This window comes from Sminthopsis crassicaudata, chromosome 1 (assembly GCF_048593235.1).
Source record: "Sminthopsis crassicaudata isolate SCR6 chromosome 1, ASM4859323v1, whole genome shotgun sequence".
In the NCBI taxonomy this organism is placed as follows: Eukaryota; Metazoa; Chordata; class Mammalia; order Dasyuromorphia; family Dasyuridae; genus Sminthopsis; species Sminthopsis crassicaudata.
In genome coordinates this window covers 178,174,342-178,199,936 of record NC_133617.1, presented here as the reverse complement: position 1 = coordinate 178,199,936, position 25,595 = coordinate 178,174,342, and the positions used below count along the sequence as shown (strand labels likewise).

The 25,595-nt window shown below is 36.1% G+C and overlaps 1 protein-coding gene across 5 annotated transcripts in view; it reads left to right on the top strand.

Moving 5' to 3' along the window:
* The window catches only part of DTNBP1 (dystrobrevin binding protein 1), a 160,858-nt gene extending 135,599 nt beyond the window's left edge, over positions 1-25,259 (top strand). For all 5 annotated transcript variants that reach the window (XM_074272160.1, XM_074272173.1, XM_074272166.1 and 2 more), the window contains 3 exons: positions 14,530-14,685; positions 22,798-22,938; positions 24,792-25,259. In XM_074272160.1, the coding sequence (XP_074128261.1) occupies positions 14,530-14,685; positions 22,798-22,938; positions 24,792-25,024 (530 nt within the window). In that variant the 3' untranslated portion in view covers positions 25,025-25,259. The remainder of the gene's footprint in view (positions 1-14,529; positions 14,686-22,797; positions 22,939-24,791) is intronic.
* The last annotated feature ends 336 nt before the right edge of the window (positions 25,260-25,595 follow it).

The window sequence follows — 25,595 nt, the reverse complement described above, 5'->3', positions numbered from 1 at the left end:
AGCATAATCCCAGAATGGGAAATCAGATGAAGTGGAAGCAGTCATTGAATTGAATTATAGTGTTATATGAGTTTATACTAATATAAAAGCTTTGTTTTCAGCAGAATACTGAACTCCCCCCCCCAATTTCTTTCCCCCATTTCCCCTCATTCTTTCCTGTGAAATTAGTTTAACTATGGCAGAATTCAAAACCTTTTTTAAGAAAAAGAAAAAAAGTTATCATTATTAACAATTAAAGCTGCTTGGTTTCATTTGCACAGATAAATATACTACTTTAAGAATGCTAAAATATACAGGAGTCCACTTTTAAGGTATTAGAGTTTAGGGAATAGAGAGAAAGAGGATTTTTGTTCTTCTATCTTATATTTTCAGGGAAGAAGCTTCCAGTGTCCTAAACAGGAAAATTAGTAGAGAAATAAAAAAAATGAAGGATCTTTCTAATTTTAGAAATCTGACCCAGAGAGATAAAGATGATTAATTAACACGCATTTATTAAGCAATTGTTACTTATCTGGCAGTGAACTAAATACTTTTACAAAGAACAACCTAATACTTTCACTGCTTGGAACTTCCCTTGCCTGAAAGGCAAAAGACTTAGGGGGATTTAGGAAAACAAGAAAGAAGACTGTCTAAAGGCCATATGATTTCTTTGTCCAGCATTGTGGTTTTGGGAAATAGATGTAAGAAAGTTTGAGGTACACTGCAGTTTTAGTAATTCACAGATAAGAGGAATTGACTTAGTAATAAATTTGTATCCAGGGATAGTGGAATTTAAGTAGGTGATCTGTCAGATGAAAACGAAGAGAAAGTAAGAAAAAAGATACCTCATTTTTTGACTAAGAATGAATCTTAGCATAGACTTAAAGAGATAGCAATAAACTTTGTAACTTTTCTCTTTATTTAACTGTTCTTCTCTCCAATTCCAAATGTTTCGTTGTAATATTTGATAATAAAACTTTTAAAACACCTTAAGGAAAACTGAATGCTCTTTTTAGAAGCAGAGGAAGACAATAACTTTTGTCCTCTTTGACTAATCAAACTAGATGTAGGGAAGAGAGTCTAGGGATGAGAGAGAATAACGGGCATCTAGAGAGCTCCCCTGGTTGCTGTCAGAAAGCTAGGTTCTAGGATTTGTTGGCAAAAGAGATGGTGATTCCAAAGGTATAGGCATTTGTTATCTGTCAAGACAAAAAGTAGCTACTAATAGTTCCTCAGTTGTGAATGAATTTTACTGTAATATGAAACCTATAAAGTAGTTGTATAACAACAATATAATAGGATTTATAGCTCTATTTTTAACAGCATTTAACATTTGCAGAAGTGCTTTATGGATATCTCAATTGATCCTCCAAACAACATTAAAAGGGAAATGCTATTATTATTCTCTTTTTACAGATAGGGAAACTGAGGCTGAGAGAAGCATACTGCATTAAAAACTCAGAATGAATAATAAATGAGACTAGTCTTAGTATTCTCTTTTTGTTTTTTGTTTTTGTTTTTGTTTTTGTGTGGCTTCTCAAAAAACAAGACCCCTTTTTCATTGTTAGCACTATATAATTCAGGGGCAAACTGGTTCGGTGTGAGCATTTGCACCTCATAAATCTATAGATCAGGTCTTGTTTTTATAATTTTGATGCTTGTGTAGAATTGAGGAAGTCATGGAGAAAATGTCAGTAATACAGATTGAACTTAAAAGTATGTCCTGAAAATACATTTATATTGGAGAGCTGGTTGTGTGATGGATACCTTTGGTAGTCTAGTGAAGCCTTTGTATTCCTTTTCAGAATATTTTTTAATGCATCAAATAAAATATGTAGAATTATAAAAGAAATCAATTATATTGAAATCAAAATGAAACTTTTTTCCAAGTTCATAAATCTCTACAAATCTATCTTTGGAGCCCTTTGAATTTGTTAAGATTAAGAACCCCTGAGTGAGAATAACAATTAAAGGGTAGGGCCATGGGAGAGATCCTTAGAAAGATACCATCATGTTCATAGACTGTTTAAATGGGAATTTAAAAAAATAATCCATAAGATAATATTTAAATCAAAATAGCTTCACTTAAATACCCTAACTTTTTAATGACATATATATATATGACTTATATATATATGTGTGTGTGTGTGTGTGTGTGTGTGTGTGTGTGTATAGTATAAGTCTCATATCAAATACTGCATATATATATGTACATATATATATATATATATATAAAATATAAATCTCATATCAAATACTGCTTAAAAGCATGATTTTTACAAGCCATTGCATAAGTCTGTTACTTTAAAGTCTGTTGCCATGTTTATAGTCTGGTGGGAAAAGTGAGATGAAAACAAGCCAAAGAATAGGATAACATTTTCCCACATTGCTTGTTTTGCACAAAGTGCCCTCTATCAACAAGTCATTGTATAGTTTTTAAAGAAGAGAAAGGAGTTGAAAACTTGGTGTTGTTAAAGTAGTAATCTCAGCAAGTTAGAGGTTGAGGAGCCCCTGTAGACAAACCCCTCTGTTCCATTCCTGACATCCAGGAATGTACCTCTTTGCATTGTCCACCTATTGCTCCTGGCTTCTCCCTTTGCAGCTTAAGGAACATGTCTTACCAGTAAATGAAAACTCCCCAGCAACTTGAAAGTAGCTATCATGTGTCCCTGGATCTTCTTTTGTCCAGTTTTAATATCCCTAGGTTTCAAGCAATCTTCATTGGACATATCTTCACTCTTCTAAGCTCCTTCCTGAAAAATCAGATACAGTTTGCGTAAAGGGAATTCTTCAGATTTCTAAACCTTAGCTGTAATTTTGATGCTGGTGAAATGTGACTGACCACTCCTGAAAACTATACAGTCTAGAGATATTCCCCAGTTAACCAATGTATCCAAAGAGTTTGTAGCCAACCATTCTTTAAAATATGAAATGATCAAGATGATTTTGCAAATAAAGCTATTAACAGAAGCATGAAGTTTTTCTACTTTAAAATTTTAAGTGGTATTTTGCTAATACTTAAAGTGAGTCACTTTTTAAATATTCAAAGGAAGTTCAGAGGTTCTAAGTACCTGGTTTGCTAGCCACTTCACCTAACCGTGGATGCATAAATTATTGAATATTCCCTCTCTATCCTAATCATGTATAAATGTTGCCTCTTACTCATGAGGAAATTGAGTCCCAAAAAGGTTAAATGACTTAGATAAAATCACAAATAATATCAGCCCAAAGATGATCTTTTCATTTAATGTAATGTTTGTGTCTACCATGAGCTGTAATAAAAGTTAAAGTGTATTTTATCCTATAAAATAGTGCTTTGAATTAAACTTGATCTTCTTTGGACTTTATAGTGATACATTGTTTTTATATTTCTGTGGAGCATATTTTGTTAACTTTAAAATAGTAGTCATTTCCTTCAAAGTAATTGAGGGAAATTAGAAAAGTCTTCCGGAAGCTTGACACTAGAGTAGTGTTTCCTGCAGTGTACTGGGAAGCAGATCTTCCACCAGCTGCTCACAAGGACTGAAATTTGTAAGACTGCAGAGGAATTGCTATGAGTTGTTTTTTGTATGAGGTAGTTATTCATTCTGACTTTACAAAAGCTGCCATTTCTAATATCGTATTATAGGTAAGTATATTTCCTTCGTAACTGCTTATAAATGAAATAGAATGATCTCTGTTAAGTTGATAAGGTTTTTTCAGTGTAGGCTTTTTTTTTTTTTTTTTTTGTAAGGGAATATTGACTTTTTCTTTCAAAAATGTTAACTCTTGCATTCACATATTGTTTCTGCAAATCAGAGCCATTACATTTTCAAGCTTTTGATGCTATTTCTGAATTTTAAAAAATATGTTTTTCCTTTTAAAGTAATTATTATGAAAAATGTTAGAAACATTTTGGTGTTAAACAGCAGTGCAAAAACTAAAATACCTATGCAAATTCTAATTATAGAACTTGATATAACAATTACAGAAAGCTAATAATATTTATGAATGGGCTTTCTTTAATTTGGCACAGAGCAAATTGTGTTCAATTGTTAGGATGGGCAGTGGAGTGGAATGAGATATTAAAGAAATGACTTTACATACTTTGTTTTATTTTTACATGTCTTATTTTAAAAAGTGAAAAATATATCAAATGGTAGATCTATAAAACAACTGATAGGTAGGCTTGGCTTTATTGAGTCACAGAAAATATTAGAAGGGATCTTTGAAAGCTTGTTGCGCTGTTTAATTCTGTTATATGGTGCTTTAAGTTCCTCACTAATCTTTTTCTTCACCTTTTTTTTTTAAGGATAAGAGAAAAGGGATAAGGGAAAGAGTAGGACATGATTTAAGGAAATAAAAATTATTTTACTCTTTATTTCTGTTTTTTAGTTTTAAGATAATTATTCTAAAGGCCATATTCTAAAATGAGACTGTCAGAATTTTACAATTCCAAAAACTCAAATTTACTTACCTAGCTTTAAGAAAGTGTATACCTCCTTCCTGATAAGCAAATCTGTATTTAATAGATTAATAGAAAATTTTTGCTTGGTTATCCTTTTGGAAAACTTTTCATATTTTACTTTCCATTGATCAATATCTTTATCATTAGGAATACCTGAAGCAGAACTTCTTCGATTTTTTCCCCCTTTATTTGTTATTTACTAAATGTTAAACCATTAATATTTAAAGCTGGAAATGAAATCTCCCTGGCAATTGAGTCAATTTAGTGCTGAAGTAACCTATCATTTCTCTCGTTTTAAAATCTTTTTCATTAAATGAATTCTTTACAACTCTATTAAAATCATTTAAGTCCCATTTGTTAATTACTTTTGCCTTTTTGGGAACCCTCCTTTTCTTTCCTGCTCCCTGATTTTGGAACATTTTTTGATTGATCATACTTTATCAGAGAATAAGAAGCCAGAATAGGAAAAACAAACTCAGTACATTCTCCTTTTCTACTTAGCAGTTGTGCAAAAGGTTTGCTGGCAGAATAGGCTGAAGGTGTTGATGAAAAGGACATTATTGGATTTTCTGTGGATTTCCTATATCTCTGTTATCCCGATGTTCCATTACAACAGATAAATGAGAATTGATTCTACCACCTTCTATGTGTAATAGGGTTTTTTGTTGAGTTGTTATCTATTTGGAATGGCTACTGGTGGCTACAGGGGCAGTTGGAAAAAGATAAAACTTGAGTAATGACCTAAAAGTTGAAAGAAGAGAAAAGAACCTAAGCTACATAATAGAATTAAAGGACTTTGTGAAAACCAAAAACACTTTCATCTTTTTGTTTCAGTTTTTTCTGCTTTTTACAAGAGCTTCAATAAATAGTGTTGTTTCTGACTTATCAACTCCTTACTTAAAATATAGTTATGAATTCGGGGCATCTTTTATTTGACAGATTATACTTCACAGTTAAAATATCTAAAATATAAAATATTTGGAAACCCTTTCCTCTAGTTTGCCCAAATGCAAGATCAGCTAATTTTTTCAATTAGTTTAATTAAAATTTCCCTTCATCATACATAGTCTGTTGGTGCTCCTTCTTTTGAGTAAAAAGCTAAACATCATTAGATACAATGTATAATTACCTAATATAACTATATTTTGCATCAGTAAAGCTAGTATAATACTAGCTCACATGCTTATGTGTATGTATATATATATGATACACATATATGTATTTTCTGTATGTTATAATGTATAAGCATTATGTTTTATATATACATATATATATATATATACATATATTTATTTGTTTGTTTATTCGTTTATTTATTAAGGTTTCCAAAGGGCTTTTCTTATAAAAACTTAGAAATAAGTTTTTATATAGAGATAAGATATCTTCTCCCTGTTTATGGATGAAGAAATCAGGGTTCATAGAAGGAAGTGACTTACAAGTCACACAGCTACTAAGTATTAAATAATGGGATTCAAATTCAGGGCTCCCTTCTACCTCCAGTAATTTTTTTTCTAGTATGTCAATCTTTCTGTCAAAGAATTTTGGCAATCATATTTTCACACAAATTCTCTTATTTTGACCTTAGTGACCAAAACCCACAGGCAGACATTTTTGATTTATTTTTAAATTCATGTATTATGAGACTTTGAATAGCTATTGTACTTTGAAAGATTAGAAAAAAAATTTTAAATATCTTGTTGAGCTGTGGTTAGATTTTCTGTCAACATAGGAAGATGAGTAATATATATTAATCACTATTTTCCACTAATCATATTAGGGGTTCTCTTAAATACAAACCAACCATCCCTTCTCCCCTGGATTACTGGACAAAACAAAAAAACAAAAACAAAAAAAAAATTGAAGGAGAAGCAAGAAGTTCTATGGAGAAGAAAAATCACTTTCTGCAAATTACTGCCTTTGTTTCAGTTGGAACAGGATAGTTGTTCTTTAATTAATACCCCTTCATGGCACTGCCTACATTGATCTGTGTTTCTGAGCAGCTAATTCTGGAATGACTAAAAAAGAAAACAGATTAACAGATTAACCAAACTCTCTCTGAAGTGCCTGAAACATACTTAATATATGTAGGCATTTAGTTTCAACTCATTCCAGTATCTTTGCAGTTATGAAGAATTTGAGCAGTTACTTTGACAGCTGAACTGAAAATGAGAAGACATCCCTGAATAGTTCACTGATTTTTTTTTTCTTTTTAAAGCTTGTGTGCTGAATTGCTTGCAAGCTATATAAAGGAGGTGAACATTTCTAATGCTTCTGATTCATTGGCGCCAAGGGTGATTTTCAGTGTTACTGTCAATCCTGGTGTCTGTTTCACTGTTCTTTTTCAAACTTCCCCTCATCTCCTTACCCCTTTTCAAATGTTTGTTCTTTTATGTTCTTTGCTATTAAGAGCTGGTGCCAGGAGTAAAATTCAGATGCAGAATTTCAAGAGAGGCAGCCGTGGTAGGAATTATCTAAATCATAGGACAATGATGAAATAATTTAGCTTTAATTCTAGAATGCGTCATGAATATGGGTCTTTTTCTCTTACAGATTTGTTATTCCTTTTTATAGTTTTGCTTCAGTACTAATAAATGTTATTCTACTTCCCTTGGTGCACACTGACTGCACTGCCAGGAATGGAGAACAGAACATGTTGGGGATAAAGTGGGTTCAAGATTAAGAAGGTGGTATTTTACTATCCTTTTTTGTCATGAATAAATGAAAATTCATTTGTCACTAGAGCCTGATGCATTCAGCACATAAGTGTTGGCAGCTAGGTAGCACAGTGTATGGAGCTGGTTCTGGAGTCAGCAAGAGTTCAAATCCAGCCTCAGACATTTATCTGTGTAAACCTGGGCAAGACATCAAAACTGTGGAAATAATAATAATAGTATCTGCCTCTCAGGGTTACTATGAAGATCAAATGAGATATTAATTATAAAATACTTTGCAAACCTTAAAATGCTATATAACAACTTCTTGTTTATATATTTATTATATTATATCTTTTATATATATATATTTATATTATATTATATCATATATATATATATATGTGTGTGTGTGTGTGTGTGTGTGTACATATATGTATATATTAATCACTAGCCCTGGGGTACAAATGCAAAAGAGAAGACAGATTCTGCTTTCAAGAAGGCAAATTCAAAATAGAATTTAGTGAGGACTTTTAAGGATAGGAAGGAGTTGTTTGTGGGAATGAGGGAAGAAGCCAGTAGACAGATTGAAGATCGGACAGAAAGTAGGGATGAGAAGGGTAGAAATCTGATGGAGGAGGAGAGGGGATCAAGGGTTTACATAAGGGGCCTCAGCAAACAAAAGGGCCCTTAGAGACTGTAATAAAGGAGGAGATGGTAGAGGTCCATATAAGAGGAATGTGAGATGATGAAAGAAATGAAAGAATAAATGTCCTCAGTGAAATAAAAGGCAGATTTTTAGCAGGAAGAGCAGGGGGAAAGCATGTCTTTGGGAGCTTGGGGACAATATGAGGTTTGAAACGGCCATTGTGGTTAGTTGGTAGAGAATCAATTAAGGAGGAGGGGGTTCACCTTCTGTAATGAGAACCCAGCTGAGATTAGCTAGATCAGCTTAGTCACAGTTTGGCGATTTCCTCTAATTCCATGAAGGGGAGGAGCAGGGAAGGCAGATGGTGGAAGTACCCCTAGGGCTGAGGCTTGGCATGGCATAAATGTCAGCCAATACATATTTATTAAGGCTTGCTACGTGTGACATGTAAGAAATACATTAATGATAGGTCAAGGGAATAAGATAGTAGTAAAAAATAGTAGTTCCTTAGTGGGCTGATTGGGAAAGGAGGAGACCCGATCATTGTAGAGATGAAGAATAGATTTAGGAGAAATGAAGCTTATGGAAAGATAGAAAAGTAAAATATTGTAATCAGATAAAGAAAATTCAGTGTTATTGATCAAACATAGGACCATCCCTGTGTGTAATTGAGTTGGAGGGGAAGAGTAAATTATGGGATTTGAGGAATTGGGAAATTAGAATATGAAGCAGGAACATCAATTTGTATATTGAAGTCTCCTTTAATGAAGGAAAGAGTAAATATAGAAGAACCATGAGTTAGTTACCGAACCCCTTGAAAGGAGAAGACATGCCCTGGGTTGATTTGTAATAAAATTTGGATTGACTAAACCTTAAAGGAGGAGTGGTAGCTGAGAGATTGTGATAGGAGAGCCTGAAAGTGGTAGTGAAGGGCGGGGGAAGGGGGAAAGCCCGGGGGGCGGGGGAGTTGGGTTGAGAGTGTTCAAACTCCCTTCTCTGCTCTCCAACCAGTGAGTTAGGGGTATGAGTGAAAGCTCAATCAGTACTAGCAAGAGGGGATGAGGATGCAGTGTCATTAACAGGAAGTCAGGTCTCATTGAGAGTCAGAAGAGAGGAGGAGTAAGAAAGAAAAGGATTTAAGATGAAAATAAGTTTCTTGATTAGGGAACAGGTGTTCCAGAGTGCATAGAAAGGGAGAATTTTGAGTAGGGCATTGAGAAGAGGATAGGGCTCAGGAGGATGGGAATGAGGGAGTGGACTGACAGCTGAAGTTGTGAGAGGATTTTGTTTATTAGCTGGGGTAATTGGGCTGGGGGGGTTAATATCCAAAGACTAGGAATAGCCTAAGAGGATAAGAGTGTGCTAAACTATTTGGTTTTTTGTTTGTTTTGATAAAATTTTTTATTTTCAGAACACATACATAATTTTATTCATTCACCCTTGCAAAATCTTGTGTTCCAAAATTGTTTTTCTCTTTCCCTTCCGCTCCTTCCCCTAGAGGACAAATATATGTTAAACATGTGCAATTCTTCTATTCTCCACTAAGCTATTTGAAAATGAGTCCAAACAGAATAACAGATCCTGTGAGGAAGGCAGGTGAGGTTCAAAGTACATTTTGATACACAGTTTCAAATTGCCCAAGGTACTCTAATAATGTGAATTGGGGTCAACGTGGAAGTGTTGTGGTTCTTGGGGAGGAAGGAAGTAGTTTGTTCCAACCCTGCCTCACTAGCCAGCTACACAAGATTGAGCCGGCATGGATGGACTGCCATCTGAATTATTGAAGAGAACACTTCAATCAATCTGTGATCATAGATCCATTTGAGTTTTAAAGTATAAACTTTGTGGATGATCTTTTTTCATTCATTGAGAATATTGACTTCTTTGAAATATGAAAATCAATCCCTGAATATCTTTAAAATGGTCACTTTAAGTACATATTTTCTATGTATATATTTTCTGAGATCCAGATGAGATTCCCAACTTAATCACTAGTACAATTTCTGCTTCCTCATCTGACACAATCCAATTACAATCATAATGAGAGTAGGCTATCATAGAAGTTTCCTAGCTGTGTTTTATGTTTGTTTATTGTCTTGAACATTTCACCTGTAAACAAATGCCTTTGGAGTAATTTGCTATCATTGGGTCACAACCAAATTTTTCTGCAAGCTTGTTTCCCCCCACTGCTTACTACAGTTTTACAAGTAGTTCACAATCCTCTGTCATTCTCCTCAGTGGGTTCTCCACATCAGTAAATTAGCCAAATATTTAATGTGGAAAATAATTAATTTATTCTGACTTCTAGCTTTAAAAAAAAAAAAAAAAACACCCACAAATTAATAGAATCTTAGAACTTTATCTTATTGGACATCTAGTTCAATTTGGATTCAAACTGTGAATCTCCTAAACTCATGAATCTTTTAAAAGTGATCATCATAGAAAACTTCTAAATAACACGGAACTCAACTAACTCCTAATACTACCATTTCACTTTAGGGAAGCTCTAATTCTTAGAAAATTTTCCCTAGGTAGAGCTGAAATTTGCTTTTATATAACTTCCCTCTACAATTTCTAAGTTTACCTTCCAGGTGAAGTACTCTTAACATTTTTTTTTTATATGTTACACATCCTTTTGTCAGGCTAGCGAAACCCTTTTCCAGAATACTTTTAAATGCAGACAATACAGAGGATTACAAAGGAAACCATTTATATTAAAATAGTTAATTGAGATTAGAAAAACAAGTTCATGATAGTTTTTTTTTCAACAGTGAGATGATTCAAACCGGTTCCACTTGTTCAATGATGAAGAGAGCCGTCTACACCCAGAGAGAGGACTGTGGGAACTGAGTATAGTTCACAACATAGGATTTTCACCCTTTTTGTTTGTTTGTATTTTATTTTGCTGCTTTTTTTTTTCCTGGTTTGATTTGATTTTTTTTTTTGTATGGCAAGATAATTGTATAAATATGTATGCATATATTCGATTTAACATAAATTTTAACATGTTTAATGTGTCTTGCTTTATAGAGCCCCCAAGTTGGGGTGATTAAAATATACCTTCCTAATGGAGAAGTGATGAGGCGGGACTCCCAAGGATGGTGAAAAAATGGAGTCCGTTTATTTCAAGGGCCTTCCCCTTTTTTATAATGTAACAAAAAAATGACACTGAGCACATGGCACCACATAAACAACTTGCTATTGTATGTAGTTTGCCACCTGGTATCACTCTGCTTCAATCTCAACACAGGACTGACTTCTTAGGAAGGCTGAGAACCCTTAGGGGAGATGGGGAGCTGCACCCATTAGCAGGTTCTCTCTGGGCTGAAGGGTCTTATACCATACCCAGAGTTTCCCCTCTCTCTGTGACCCCATATATTGGAATACTTGCCATCTAGGGGTGGGCGTGGAGGAAGGAGGGGAAATTGGAACACAAGGTTTTGCAAGGGCTAATGTTGAAGAATTGTCCATACATATTATTTCCCCCCTGAGGCTGGGGTTAAGTGACTTGCCCAGGGTCACACAGCTAGGAAGTGTTAAGTGTCTGAGACCAGATTTGAACTTGGATCCTCCTGAATTTAGGGCTGGTGCTCTATCCACTGTGCCACCTAGCTGCCCCCATGCATATATTTTTAAAAATGAAAAGCTTTAATAAAGGGAAAAAAAAAAACAAAACAAGTTCATGCACCTCACATTAAGACCCTTATTGAGGGATAAGCAGTAGAGTAGCTAAATCCCTCTTCTGCAAGACAGCTCTTCAGAAATTGGAAGATGACCATCAGATCCCCTTATAATCTTGTTTTCTCTAAGTTAAACATCCCCAAACATATAAAGATTGACCTGTATTCAATTGAAATGTTATTTTTAAAATTGTTTTAAAATTTTTTCCATTCCTCCTTTAAGGTTTATTCAATCCAAATTTTATTACAAATCAACTCAGAGCATTTATTTAAAGGTAACATAGTTATTTCCCACTGTGAATTTAATTTAATAAGATAACAAATATGATTGTAATGACTGTGATTCTTGTTTTTAAGTCTTGGCTATTTTAGATTGCTAAATATACATTCCCTACTAAAGCTCACCTTAGTTGCTACCTCCTACTGTAGAATTGACCCTAAGTACTTGGAATACCAGTTGAGCTCAGGCTCTTCAGGTCCTGTCCTCTGAACTGGAAAGATTTTGAGTATAAATTGATGACAGATTATATCTGTCTCCAAATACAAGCTCACTAAATTTGGAGAAACTCATCACCAGAAGGTTGGCTATCACTTGACAACTTTTTCATCCTAGCAACTCATGAAGGACCATCTGCTTCGGTGTGGAAGATTAGCAGTCTGGGTGGGTGGAGAGAAGTGCCATTGATAGCAGAGACCTGAAATACTGAAGCACAAATTTATTTGCTGGGATTTTTAATACATATTATTATATATATATATATAAAATTTTAAGGTATCCACAGTATCTGACCAGATGAAAAAATATATATTTCAAAGAGCATTGGCAATTGGACTTAGCTGCTATTTTATCACCAAATACAACTCTACTCTGTAATATACTGGAAGATCCACATTAAAACAAATTAATGTTTGTTCCCTTTACAACAAAACTAGCCAAAAGGTCCCTTTAAGAGGACAGAATCCTTTTTGCAATAAAATATCATTTAAATAGCTTTTCAGAAACACTCCTATTATATATAGTAAAGTACATGTGAACTTGTACAAGTTTAGGGTGTTGTACTAGTTGAACAATATTTAGCTACCAAAGGATTGTTTCTCAGATTGAAAATTGATACTCCTTGGGGAAGCAGAAGGAATTCCATGAGTTTTCTAGATACCTGAGCTTCACAGCTCTTAACAGCTGCTTAAGCTGAATGGAGGCAGAATAGTGCCTGAGGAAGGTTATTATCAAGTAATAATGTAATTAGTGTAAGCCTAGTCATGTTTAGTAAGCTAGGGGACAAGGAGTTCTAAAGATGAACTTTGTGGGGCATGAGGTATATTACAGGAGCCCTTGGGACAGGAAAGATTGCTTAGTATAGTCATTGCATAAAACAGTTTTCTGTTTTCTAATAGAGATTAAGGTGCCAGCTCTTTTCATTGGCAACACATTGTAGTGTTTAAGTCTTATAGTAATGGCCACAATCTTGTTATTTCCAAACATAAACACATAAAAGTAATCAGTTATACATTCCAGCCAATTTCATCTAACCAATATACCTATGTTTTAGTATATTTTTCTTGCCATATCAAGTTTTATATGTGTGTGTGTATACATAAATATCCATATATGTATAAATCTATAAATCTGCAGGCACAGGCATGCATGTGCACACATATAGACTTGAATCATCTATTTGGCACTGGTGGAATCTTCTCACCAGCTGTTATTTTTTTTGAGATTCTATTAACATGGTTAATAATCAGTTTCTCTTCTAAATGCATCTTTACTTTTATTATAAACATGAAATTTTAAATATGTTTGATATTTTATTTTAATGTATTTTAAAACATTCTAAGAGAGAGCTCATAAGGTTCACCAAATGACACCAAAAAAGGTTATGAATTTCTGTAGAATAAACTAATTTGGAGTATAAATTTTAATATGCTATGATTTTAAAGCAGTATAAAAATATCAACTTGCCTGGTGTGAGCAGTGACTTATGCTAGCTAGTGAATTATAAGAAATAGTTTTATTCATTTTCTTTCCTTTATATTCCTTAGGGAAAATGTTAAATGAACATAAAGTATTTATAGGCCAGAAAGGAAATTTGGCCAGTGGATAGAGGATCAACCTCCAAGTCAGAAAGACCTGAGTTTATGACCCGTCTCTATTGCATGCTGGCTGTGTGATCCTGGGGGAGTCATGAACCTCTTAGTGGAGTAGCCTTCTGAAGGATTATTATTTGTAGAATGTTTGCTTATCTACATTGGTCTAGGGAATTAATTGACTGAGAATTCCCTACCTTGATGCAATCATGACCCTTGAATACTAACCTCCCTCCCCCTGAAAACAAACAACTTATAAGGTTGGTTTAAAAAACTAACATTAAAAGGGGCCCATCAGATATCCCCAGTCGGCTTTAAATTTAGAGGGTGCATTAGTCAAGAGAATGTTTGTTGTAGATTCTAAAAAGATGATGCAGATCCTGGCTCTGACACCTCTGAATCTCACTTTCCTCATTTTAAAATCAAAACTCTTAGACTCGGTCATCTCTAAGGTTCTCTTCAGTTATAAATTCTGTGAACCTACCATCCTGATTCTGAAGTGGGACCATAAGATTTCATCCCTCTCTGAGCTCTCTTTCCCCCCATATAATAAATATAAGTCTTTAAATCATTTCTGTCTTTGTATTTGTAGCACCTTGCATGGAGTCTGGTAGGTACTTGTTTTGGAAGTGCTAATGAGGAAAGACTCCTAGAGAGAGCTGAGCACATAGAATGGGAAGGTCCTGGGTCCTAGACTGCTATGGATCACCCTGGTACTCCCTAGCTCCTGCCCGGGTCTATTGGAGCTGGTGACTGAGACAAGGTTAAGTGCCCTGAGACCAGCTGCCTCTGCATGTGTCTATTCTCCATGGTCTTCAGTCTTAGGGAGCATTTTCAGGTGATTGATTGTAAGGGCTGGGATGGAAGGCCGTTTAGGGTTGGTATGTAAGAACACCACTAGCACCACCACCAAGATGGGCTACACTTAGAAGGGTCATCCACCACTTACGCCATTAAACATTTTCTGCTTGGCAGGGATTTATATTCCATCTTTGCTAAAGTGTTCCTGAAGTTGTATTTTTTCTCTTTACTCAGCTGAGCTAGATGCAGAGCATACCCAAAAGGTGCTAGATATGGAACACAGCCAACAATTGAAACTAAAGGAACGTCAGAAATTCTTTGAAGAAGCCTTCCAGCAGGACATGGAACAGTATCTTTCCACAGGCTATCTGCAGATTGCTGAGCGACGAGGTAAGTTTGGACAGGTTTTCATCTGCTAGACTGTCTTTATGGGTCTTCTGCTACTGACTCACTCAGGGAAGGATTGGGAACAGAGCCATTTAAGAGCTGAATCTGTTATTGGACATATATTACTCAAATATTCCTCTTACTAGCCTAGAGATACTTTCTGGCATTTTTCCCTTCGTCCCTAGGCTTTAGGAAGTGGGAGAAAAATGTAACTGCCAGGTGGAGCTTTGAAGATACCTTCATCTCTCCTTGGCATCTGGGATTTACTTTAAGTGCCTGTACCACTCCTACCCCCATGTTAATAATAATAAAAATAGATGAGAGTATAATTAGTTCAATTCAAAACTAGTTGAATGACTCAAAGAATAATTGTTAATAGTTTAACATGGTAAGAGATTTGTAGCAGAGTGCCCTAGGGATCCCTAGTGGCCCTAGGCAGTTAAACATTTTTATTAGTGACTTGGAGAAAAGCATAGATAATACAGAGCTGGGAGAAATGGCTAACATACTGAAGGACAGGAACAGGATCCCAAAGGGGCTCAACAGGCTAGATCACTGAGTTGGGTAAGCTAATAAGATAAAATTCAGTAGAAATAAAGTTAAAGTTTCAAAAAATTAACTTCACAAACATTAGGTTGGGAAGGTATAATGAGACAGTATTTTGTCTGAAGATCTTAGGTTCAGTGGACTGTGAAGTCCGTGTGAGTCGCTAGTGTGATGTAGCAGCCAAAAGAGTAAATTTTTCAGGCTACACTAAGGGAGGCATCTCTTCCAACAACAAGGAGTGACGGCTTTTTCTGTTCTCTGCTCTTGTCAGACCCCAGCTGCAGCATCACTTAGAGAATGCTGATAAGCTGACATGTCCAGAGGAGAGAGTGAAGAGCCCAGGCCCTGTCAGAGCGGAACTCTTAAAGGAATTTAGGTCTCGCCTGGTGAGATCACTTCAGGGACAGATGATAATTACAATCCAGTATTTGAAGGGCTGTCACAAGGCATTAGAATTTTTCAGTTTGACCTCAGCAGGAAGAATCAGGAACAGTGTCTGAAAGTTACAAAAGCAAATTTCGGCTAGACATGAGGGAAAGTTACCTAAGAACCAGAGCTGCCCAGAGACACAAGAAGCTGCCTGAGAAGGGTTAAGCTCCTCTTCACTGGAAGTCTCCAAGCTAATGACTTATTTTTCAGATGTGTTATATTGAGAATTCTTTTTGGAAAAAATTCTAGACAAGATGGTTGTTGAAAAGCCTTCCAACACTAATATTCTTTGATTCTGTCATTTTGCAATTTAGAGAAAAGATTCATAACTGTTGTAGAAATGGCAACAGGATAAGAAAGTATAATACTCCCTTTCAGTTCTCCTGATTTAAAAAAAAAACAAAAAAAAAAACACAAAAAACCCTTTCCCTTCTCTGCATCTGTCATCCTGCCATTTCTTATATTTTGTTCTTTTCTCACCTTTTTATTGCATTTCTTTCATTGTATCTCTATCATTCTATTTTACCTCCTTACTCAAGGGAGATATCTGGGAGAAAATAGTAACAAAAGGTGGAGAAGTAAAGGGATATAGAAGAAACCAAATCACTTAATAATTTCCAAGTATCTGAAATATGATAAATCAATGTAAATGATTATATAATTTCTCCCAACCTGACCATGTAATAATATATTTTAATTTTTAACACTTTGTTTTGTTTTGTTTTGTTTTGTTTTGTTTTGTTTTGTTTTGTTTTGTTTTGTTTAATCAGTGCTGGTTTGGGGACATAAACTTTCAGAGAGGAGACAGAGAAAAAAACTACAAAACTACTAATATTTTGAGAAATAATCTCATTCTATTTTTACCAGATTTTGCAATTTCAGTAAATATCATGATCTGCTTATATAGGGCTACTTGTGCCAAGGTATAGAAATCTTTTGTGTTTAACATCCAAAGTTAAGTAAAGCTACTCTTGGATGATTTTTAGCAGAAATAGTCTCTTTTCTCAACAGCTAATTTTTGTTCTAATTGGAGGTGAACTAGAATGGAAATTTAACTGGCTAAGTGCCTAAACTTTCTACATCATTTTATCTTCACAGATATTGTTTAGATATGAAAATTATTTTTTCATCACAGTATATCCTTGGATATACTGAGAAGACTTCCAAAAGGGGAAGAGCCTCATGTAAAAAATAGTTCATGACATGGCACCTACTGCTTTGTTTTTACACAAGAGGCACTCCAAATATGAATGAGATTATATAATTCACTCATTGATTTATAAAAAATTTAAATACTTTTGTGCCCAAAGCACTACATTAGGAGCTGAAATGTAAAATTTAAGGAAGACATAGACCTTTTTTTCTTGTAGCTTATATTCTACCACATTAAGATCATGAACTTAGAAAAGATGAGCTTAATTTATTGATGTTAATGGTAGTTTCATGTTTTGCCCAAGAAAAATCATATATTTCTTTTCCAAAATAGAATTGTCAGAAAATGATTTTTTTGATGTAGGGAGGAAAGACTTTCATTATTTACCATAAGATGTCACGTAAAAATGCCATATTTTTCTACCTTTCTGGTGGTGTTGCTTCTAAAGTCTCAGACTGCTTTTTATTCCACACATTTTAATTTGCATAGACTCTTATGTCACTTAGAAAATTTTGTTTTATTTTTACTTTGTCTCTTGGTTAATAGCTTCAGCTTGGAATGAATGTAACTTAGGGAATTTTACACATGTAACATCATGATCTCTACGATTTCCTCTTCCACATATGTGCAAAACAGCTGAAATAGCCCCTGCCAAATCCATTGTGAGATACGTAACTTTTTTTGAGGACGCAGCCCTTGGCTCTCCCTTTCATAAAGACTTTTAGCTTAGTTAGCTACCCTGGTCAGACAATAGTGACAGTGAGGCCCAGAAAGCCGGTGCCAGTCAGCGCGGTGCCCTGACGGACCGCAGCCCTTGGCACAGCCTGCTGTCTTACAGATAGGTTGCAGAGGAGCTGGACAAGAGGGTAAATTAGTGCAAGTCCATCCAGGCCGTCGGGGACGCCATTCTGAGATGGCCTCCTAACTGACCAGAGCCCCCTTTCATGTGGGAAGCAAAGTGAACGCAGACAGTCATGGGTGTCAACACAGCTTTAATAGTTTGGTGTTGCACACAAAAAGATAAATGACGCCCCTGCAGTGTGCAGGCAGCCTCTCTGTAAATAGTCTGGTTTGCTTTGAAATACAGAAGTCAAGAAAACAAATTAGCCCTTTCATGTTGAGGGAAATTGTGTTCTGCAGCCGTGCACAGTAGTGTTGCTTGTTAAATGGTCATTTGGTGAAATTTTAAAGGTTCCTCCATTACCCCTCCTGTCTGTCTGATCAATCACCTGGCCTCTACTAAATACTACCAAGTGTCAGGCACTGTGCTGGGAGACAAAGATTCAATGAAACTTCTGAGTCAGAAAATGAGTTACATTTGAATGTGACATCTTTGGATAATTTGTCTCCCTGACTCTGGACCCATAACTCTATCCACTGCATTTTTGGGGAATAGTCTTCATTTACAAATTTGTTTTAATTTAATTAATTAGGAATAGTCCAGCAAATAAGACATTTTAGTCATATATGATTAACTGAAAAGTAGGCTGAATTTCTCCCTGCCCCCCCCCATTTTCATTTTGAAATTTAGACAAGGAAAATTATATGGAAGATAGCTATTTATAGAATCTTCTATATTTACTGAGAAAAGAAGGAAAGGGCTTAAAGGTCCTTGGGCCATAGCAAAAGCTAGGCCAGTTGGTTCACAGAATAAGAATCAGCCTCATATGCTCTCATGTGATTTGCTACTATGTGAGTAGAGAAGGAAGAGGACAATGTTGAGGGGATGGAAAATCAGCTATTTTCTAAGCACCTGCTCTGTGTTTTGTCTTATACAAGGTTTAGCAATCGTTTGAATTATAAAAAACAAGTACTCCAAGAACAAGGACCAGAGGATCAGATCTTGTTGAAATTCCATTCTCCCAACATTTATTCAAACTGATCCTAGACATGTACCTTTAAAAAGAATTGGTGTGTAAGAAAGATTACAAGAATATGCTGAGGTTAGTTAGATACTGCTGGATTAAATTAGCCTAAAGGATTTTGGGAGACATGAGATTTCTTTTTAAGCACAGATAGACATATTAATTTTAAAGCTGAGATCCTGTCATCTGTCTCCCTTACTTTGCAAATAATGAAACTTGAACTCAGAGATATAGTGCCTTATGCAAATTTTGTTAGTTGGCAGCTGAGGTAAAACTAAGGTCTAATCCTACCATTCAGAGTTCTTTTCCACAATAACATACCAACAATTTTATTTTTATACATTTTATAAAAAATCATCAAAAGTAAGATGTTGAGTTATTCATCTGTTAAGGTGACTCAATGTTAAAAGAATGACAAAATAAATAGACTTAAATAAATCATCTTAACATGTTACAATACAATTCAATTTACTGAAATATTCTAGCTGTTACAAAAAAAAAAAAATTTAATCTATTTCACATGCCCAGTCTACTGAAAAAGGTAATGGGTTGGTTGATAGGTAGAATGGAATGTGAAAATTGTGTAATTGTAGAATATAGTTGGTACATATAAGTGAGTTCTTATTTAAATCAAAGAATGTGAAAATGATTGGTAAAGTCTCTTTCTAGAGCATTTATATAATACAATTTAGAGAATTTTTGAAGTGCCTTTGGACTACTAATGAGTTTTTTACATAACCTGCCAAAACTTAATTTGTTCTCTTTAAACTGTTTAATTATTCAGTTCAATACTCATTTATTGAGTATCTCTATTCCAGATACAGAACTAGGAAAGAAAAAGATGATAAATAATGCCTATTCTCAAGGAGCTTAAATTTTGCTAAGGAAAAACAACATAGACAAAAGTAAATGAATTCAATGTACAAATGAATTAATTTTCAGAGAGGTGGATAACTGAGAAGAGGTATAACTTTCCTTAGGCCTGGAAGAGCAAAGTGACAGGAGTGAAAAAGAGAGGGGATTTGGAGCCTGGGAGCCAGTGTGCACAAAAGCCTCATCAACAAGCATTAACTGCTTCCATGGTGCTAGGGAACGTTTTAAGTGCTTTAAGAGTTACAAAGAAAGGTAAAAAATATTCCCTGCCATGCTTAGATTAGAGTCTAATGGAAGAGATGACATGCAAATAATTATAGAAACTAGAAAATACAAACATCTCCCATAGGATAAATTAGGGGTAGTTTCAGAGGGAAATGCTTCATGACTTCATGAGAGAGAGGCTATAAAGGCAGAACTGAGAGGATCAGACAACTGTTGGGTAGGAGTGAGCGCAAGATGCTGAGGGTAACATCCAGGTTATGAATGAGCCCAAGTAACTGCAAAGTTAGGAAGAGAGGAGAATTTGAAGGGGAAATTGGTGTAATGTTTGGTTTTGAATGTGTTGAGATTTTTATGAACTTCCATTTTGAGATGCCTAATAGACAATTAGAGAGGAGAGATCAAAGGTTAGGAGATTAGGGCCATGCAAGGAGAGCTGAAAGTCATCCACATGAAACTGTGGGTGCTAGTAAGACTCTCAAGTGAATAGTACAGAGGGAAAAGAAAAGAGGACTCAGGACAGAGCACTGGGAAGCCCATGGTGAGCAGGCATAAAATGTTGGCCGTGTGTGGGGAAGGGAAACTGGTCAAGTTGGCCAGAATAAGGGAAGTCCAATTAGGAGACTCTTACAGAAGTCCAGGTAGTGCTTTTGACAAGAATAGGTAATATGGGAAGAGGATGTTTTGGGGGGAGGAATTGGGTTCCATTTTGAATGTGTTGGATTTGAGAACTCTGACAGACAGGACTTTAGTTCCACAGAGAGTTACTAAGGCTGGATATTGGGAATGATCTATGTAGAGGTGACAGTTGAAACCTATGAGTGGAGAGTCCAAGACAGAACCATGATGAACACTCCCCGCCCGATCAAGTAGGAGAAAAGAGGACAGTTAGAAATGCAGCTAAGAGAGATGGTCAGCAGTATCAAATGCTACAGAGAAGCTGAGGCTCTGGATTGAGAAAGGTCATTTGGTCTGGCAGTTACAATCTTGCTCATGGTAACCTTGGTGAGAGCGCATCTAGTAAGTGGGTCCAGAGCCAATGGAGGCAACAAGTAGAAATGGCCTTTTTCCCCTAGGACATTAAATGTGAAAGGGTAGAAAGATATATACGAAAAGCACTTAACAGGGAGGCCCATTTTTTTCAGGTTGAAGGAGCTCTGTCTGTCTATAAGTAGTAAGGATGGAGCTGGAGATGGAGAGAGAGGGATGTCCAAAGGGACGCACAGCAAAAACACAGGAGACCTTGGCCAGGCACTGAAGCAAAGGAAACAACAGTGAATTTGTTTTGTGTGAAGACTATTGAAGGTGTAGATTTATTATGATTTCCACTCCAGTATTAATAACAGTTTACTTATTACCATATTAAAGAGGGAAGGAAAACTGGAGAGCTAAAATTAGTCAGCTAGCATAAATGTCTGACATGATAAATAGGGAACAAGGATTAGTCCATCACAACTATACCTGTATAACTTGAGATTTTAACCTTAACTTTCCTGGGTCTGTGTTTTTGTCTGCAAAATGAGAGAGTTAAGCTCCATGATTACAAAGTAAAATCTGTGACCACCCAGGCTTTGCTTTGCTTTTTCTGGTCCAGCACCCAGCAGCAGCTGTTTTGCATCTAGAGACAGGGCTTGGACTCAGGTTATCCTGCTCCAGGCCTAGAGCTCTTGCCTGGGTTTCACAACAAAAAGTCACATATCAATACATATCACTATGATCTCCAAGGCTTTAATAATGGCCATGGCAGTTGCTAAACTGTATGTATAGAGGGAATTGCTTTTACTGAGGAAAGCACAGGTTCAAAGTAATAAAGACAAACAAGAGAAAAAAATTATATTTAACCTTCTTCCAATCTCTTCTGAATATACTTTTCAGATTCTCAGATGCAGTGGGAGTACTTCTCCCTTATTTCCCATGTCTTGGCACAAATGAATGGACCCAGTGCCTCATAATCTTTTTATCATAGCCTTTTCCTTAGAATGTTTTAAAATGCACAAAAATGCATAAAATACACATAATTACAAAGGAAATCAATTGTATTAAAACTTTTACACATATACACACATATATAAAGGAAATATATATGTATGTGTATATATATATATATATATATATATATATATATATATATATATATATATTGGGGGGGGGGGGGAAGGCAGAGAAATACAAGTTCATTGACCCAGGTTAAGAAATCCTCTGACTTAGGCATTTTCTCACATCCCCAGTTTTAACTTCAAGGGCCATCATAACTTCCCAGACTTTATTATTATTTTTTGATTTAACATGCCAAACCAGTAGGATATTAGAAATGGAAACTAGGTTCTTTTATGTAGGTTATTATCTAAGAAAATCCTAAGTATAAATTAAAAATTTGTGAAGGTTAAACATATGAAAAGAATATGACCAGAAACCCTTTTCCAGTCTAGAAAGACCATTTGGGAGAAAGCCAGGAAGAGATTCTACATGGCCCAGTTCTTCCTACATTTAAAAAACAAAACACGATAACCTAAGAATTCCATGGATCTAATTATTTTGTGATTACTTTTGGGGGACATCAGAGAGGCTCCTGGTAAGGGTCCTTGTAATTTAGCTTGGTCTTTCCACTCCCTTTTGTATAATAGAGATTCTAGTGTTGTTTATTGGCTGGCTATTTTGACCAGGATTGTTCAAGCTATAAAGTACCTGATCTAGTAGAAGAGAGACCATCTGATGTAGACTTCTGCCCAAAAAATACTAAGCTGTGCTTTCTGCCAAGAGCTCTCCAGCACTCATTAGCCTGGCCAAAAACATGTGCAAACTCAAGCCTCATGGCTGTGAATCAACAAAACGTGAATATTTTGTTTCATTGAATTGAAAAACAAAAAAACTAGTGCATAAATAGATGAGATTCTTTTTCGAAAGAGAATGATGACAAGGATTGGTCATTGGGAATACCCCAGCTATTTTGCTTTGGAGGAAGGCCAATGCAGCACACATTATTTGCTTTCAAATAGTCACTTTGGTAAATTCATTGTTTGTTTCCAGAGCCCATAGGCAGTATGTCATCCATGGAAGTAAATGTAGATATGCTGGAACAGATGGACTTAATGGATATGTCTGATCAAGAGGCCCTGGATGTCTTTTTGAACTCCGGAGGAGAAGACAATGTACTATCTCCTGGATTAGGTATGAGCAAGACATTGGAGGGTTGAGTGGATGGCACTCATTCCTTGCCTAAACGAAATTGTATTATTTAATTGCTGGCATTTATACTTTTCCTATTTTTTTTTTTTTGAAGGGGGGGAGGTAGCTTTCCACTTTAAGTTACCAGGTGACAATTTGGGCTTTGTTTTTGACAAGGTATGAGTTTTGATTGGTTAGAAATCATTTATTCATTGCAGTTGCCCTAAAACTCACTTTGGGCTGATTGCTTATAATGTAGACTGTATTTTTCTCCCAAGGAATAGAGCAAGACTTGCTTCTTAGAGAGCAAAACTCTCCCTTTCCTTTTATTTCATCATAGTTTGGGATAAGTTGTTTGAGGTGAATGTATACACACACACACAATTTATATCTACTTTGTGTAAAACACCAAGCTCCCCATCTAGATTATATTTAGATATCCATCCAGACCTTGGCCAGCAACTATAATATCCATGATGCTAAAATTCACATGCACCCACAATTTTTAAAATGACAAATTAAGGCAGTAAAGATAGATGGGATTTCACTTGTCCTTAGAGCCAGTATACAACAATATTCTTACTTTACAAAGAACAAGTCAATCCTGCAGAGGGAGTCAGAGCTTAGTTAAGTCTCTCTAGACCCTCCCCCACCCACATCTCCTAAAAGCTCCCGGCTTTGGAGCCCCATTCCATTATACCCCATCTTCCCTTTGTTATTAGTCTGCTGAAGACATTTGTCATTCTTCCTCCTCCCCAACTAAAATCCAGTTCTGAAATCTAGTATTTTTTGCTGCTCCTTAAAAAACAGTAGTCAGGTAAGTGGTGGGAGTTAGCTTCTTTTTTAGATTTTTTTTAATATCAGGAAGAACCTCAGGTCATTGTCTTAACATTATCCCAGTGAGGAAGTGAGAGGGAAGCTGAATTGAGTTAACTTACCTGGGGAGGCTTAACGTTTCCCGCTTCGTTCTGGCACGTTCCATTTTTGTTCCTGCCCACAAGATGCTGTCACCAGAAGTGACTCTAGTTCCTCATACTAAGCCAGGACCGCTCTTCCCTCCCTGTCCCACCTAGGTCTGGGCACTTTGTCTGCATAAAGGTATGAAGATTTTAACCGCCTCATTGACATCTGCCTTGGACCATTACTTGTGAGCACGACCTAAAAACGAGCATCTTTTATTCCTTGCCTAGGCTGAAGGTCTTTACCAGATAGGATACAAGCTGAGAAAGGGTCTTGAAAGAATAGAATAAACTTCCAGCTGTTGAGAAGAGGGCAGCTAAGGCTCCCACCTTTCTATTTCTTGAGCTATTGCTAACTTGCTGAGCTGGCACGAAGCAAATTTTTGTTCAGATTCAAAGCTATAAGGGAAAAGAAAAAACAGGCTGATATTTGTCTTAGGTTCGAAAAAACCATTTAAGGAGAGTGTCCCTTTTTTGAAGGCAGGCCGAGTGTTCTTTGTAGTAGAATCCTAGACCGTGAGTTCAAAAGACTGGGGACTCTTCCCTTGGCTACTTATTAGCTGTGCGGCCAATGAGAAATACTTTCAGCTACAAACTTTTGGAAAACATGGATAGTACTGCTTCTATTGCTAGTACCAGAACATTGAAGATTCAATGAGATGAACAGAATTAACACCACTGCATACAATCCAGCTGTCATAGCTAGGTGCCCAGGGTGACCAGAAGTTAGGACAGCAGTGATAATGATGACCAGGAGTGACCCCTCCCCCCCAGTGCACACACAGACAGCACAATTGCCTTTAGTAACTAACTCCATCCAGTTTAAACCCCAGTACCCCAAAATAGATTGAGCATCTTCCCTCTGGTGAATTTAAATTAACCTTTTTCCTGTTTTAGGGCCTGATTCCAGTCCCTGTCAAAATGAACTCAACCTTGAGGTTCCTAACCATTCTGCATCTCGAAGCCAACTGCCTTCTTCACCCTCAGTCTGCACTGACTCTGCCACCCAGGAGAACAGTGAAAGTGGGGAGTCCCCTATTGTTCAATCTGATGAGGAAGAAGTCCAAGTAGACACTGCCCTGGCCACTCTCAAAGCCAGGTCAGATGTTAGTGATGAAAGTGACTCTTAAATTCTATCCAGCCTGGCCTTCATTCTCTCAACTACACAGTATTTTGGTGAAGACAGTTCAAGTTTTGGCCAGATAGTCTGCCTGAAGTTGTTTTGGTTTATGGGGATACTAGATTTTTTACAATTGCCAATAATGAGTAGTTGCCTAAAAGCACAGTTTTCTCTAACAAACAATAAAGTTTGAGAACTTTGAGCATTATTAAACTTTGTACAGCAAATAAATTCTAAAGCTCTTAGTCCTGTTTTTCTATGTATTTGTTATATATGTCAGTAAAATTCCAAACATACTACAACGGTTTGAAGGTGTTCCTTCTGGGAAATCTGAAGGTACTATGCCAAAAGGAAAATGAATGGGACCAATACTGAAACACAGGGGTCATCTCTGCCTTCATCACTTTGTTTAACAGAAAACCAAGTCAGCCACTCAAGTCACTCACTCAAGAAGATGGCTCTGGGCTAAAATGTAACCACTGTGACAAGTCCCTGTTCTTCCTCTTCTACCAAACTGCCCTGACCGCTGCATACAAGATTCATCGTCTTTCTTTCTTTCACTTAATAAAAAAACAACAGTG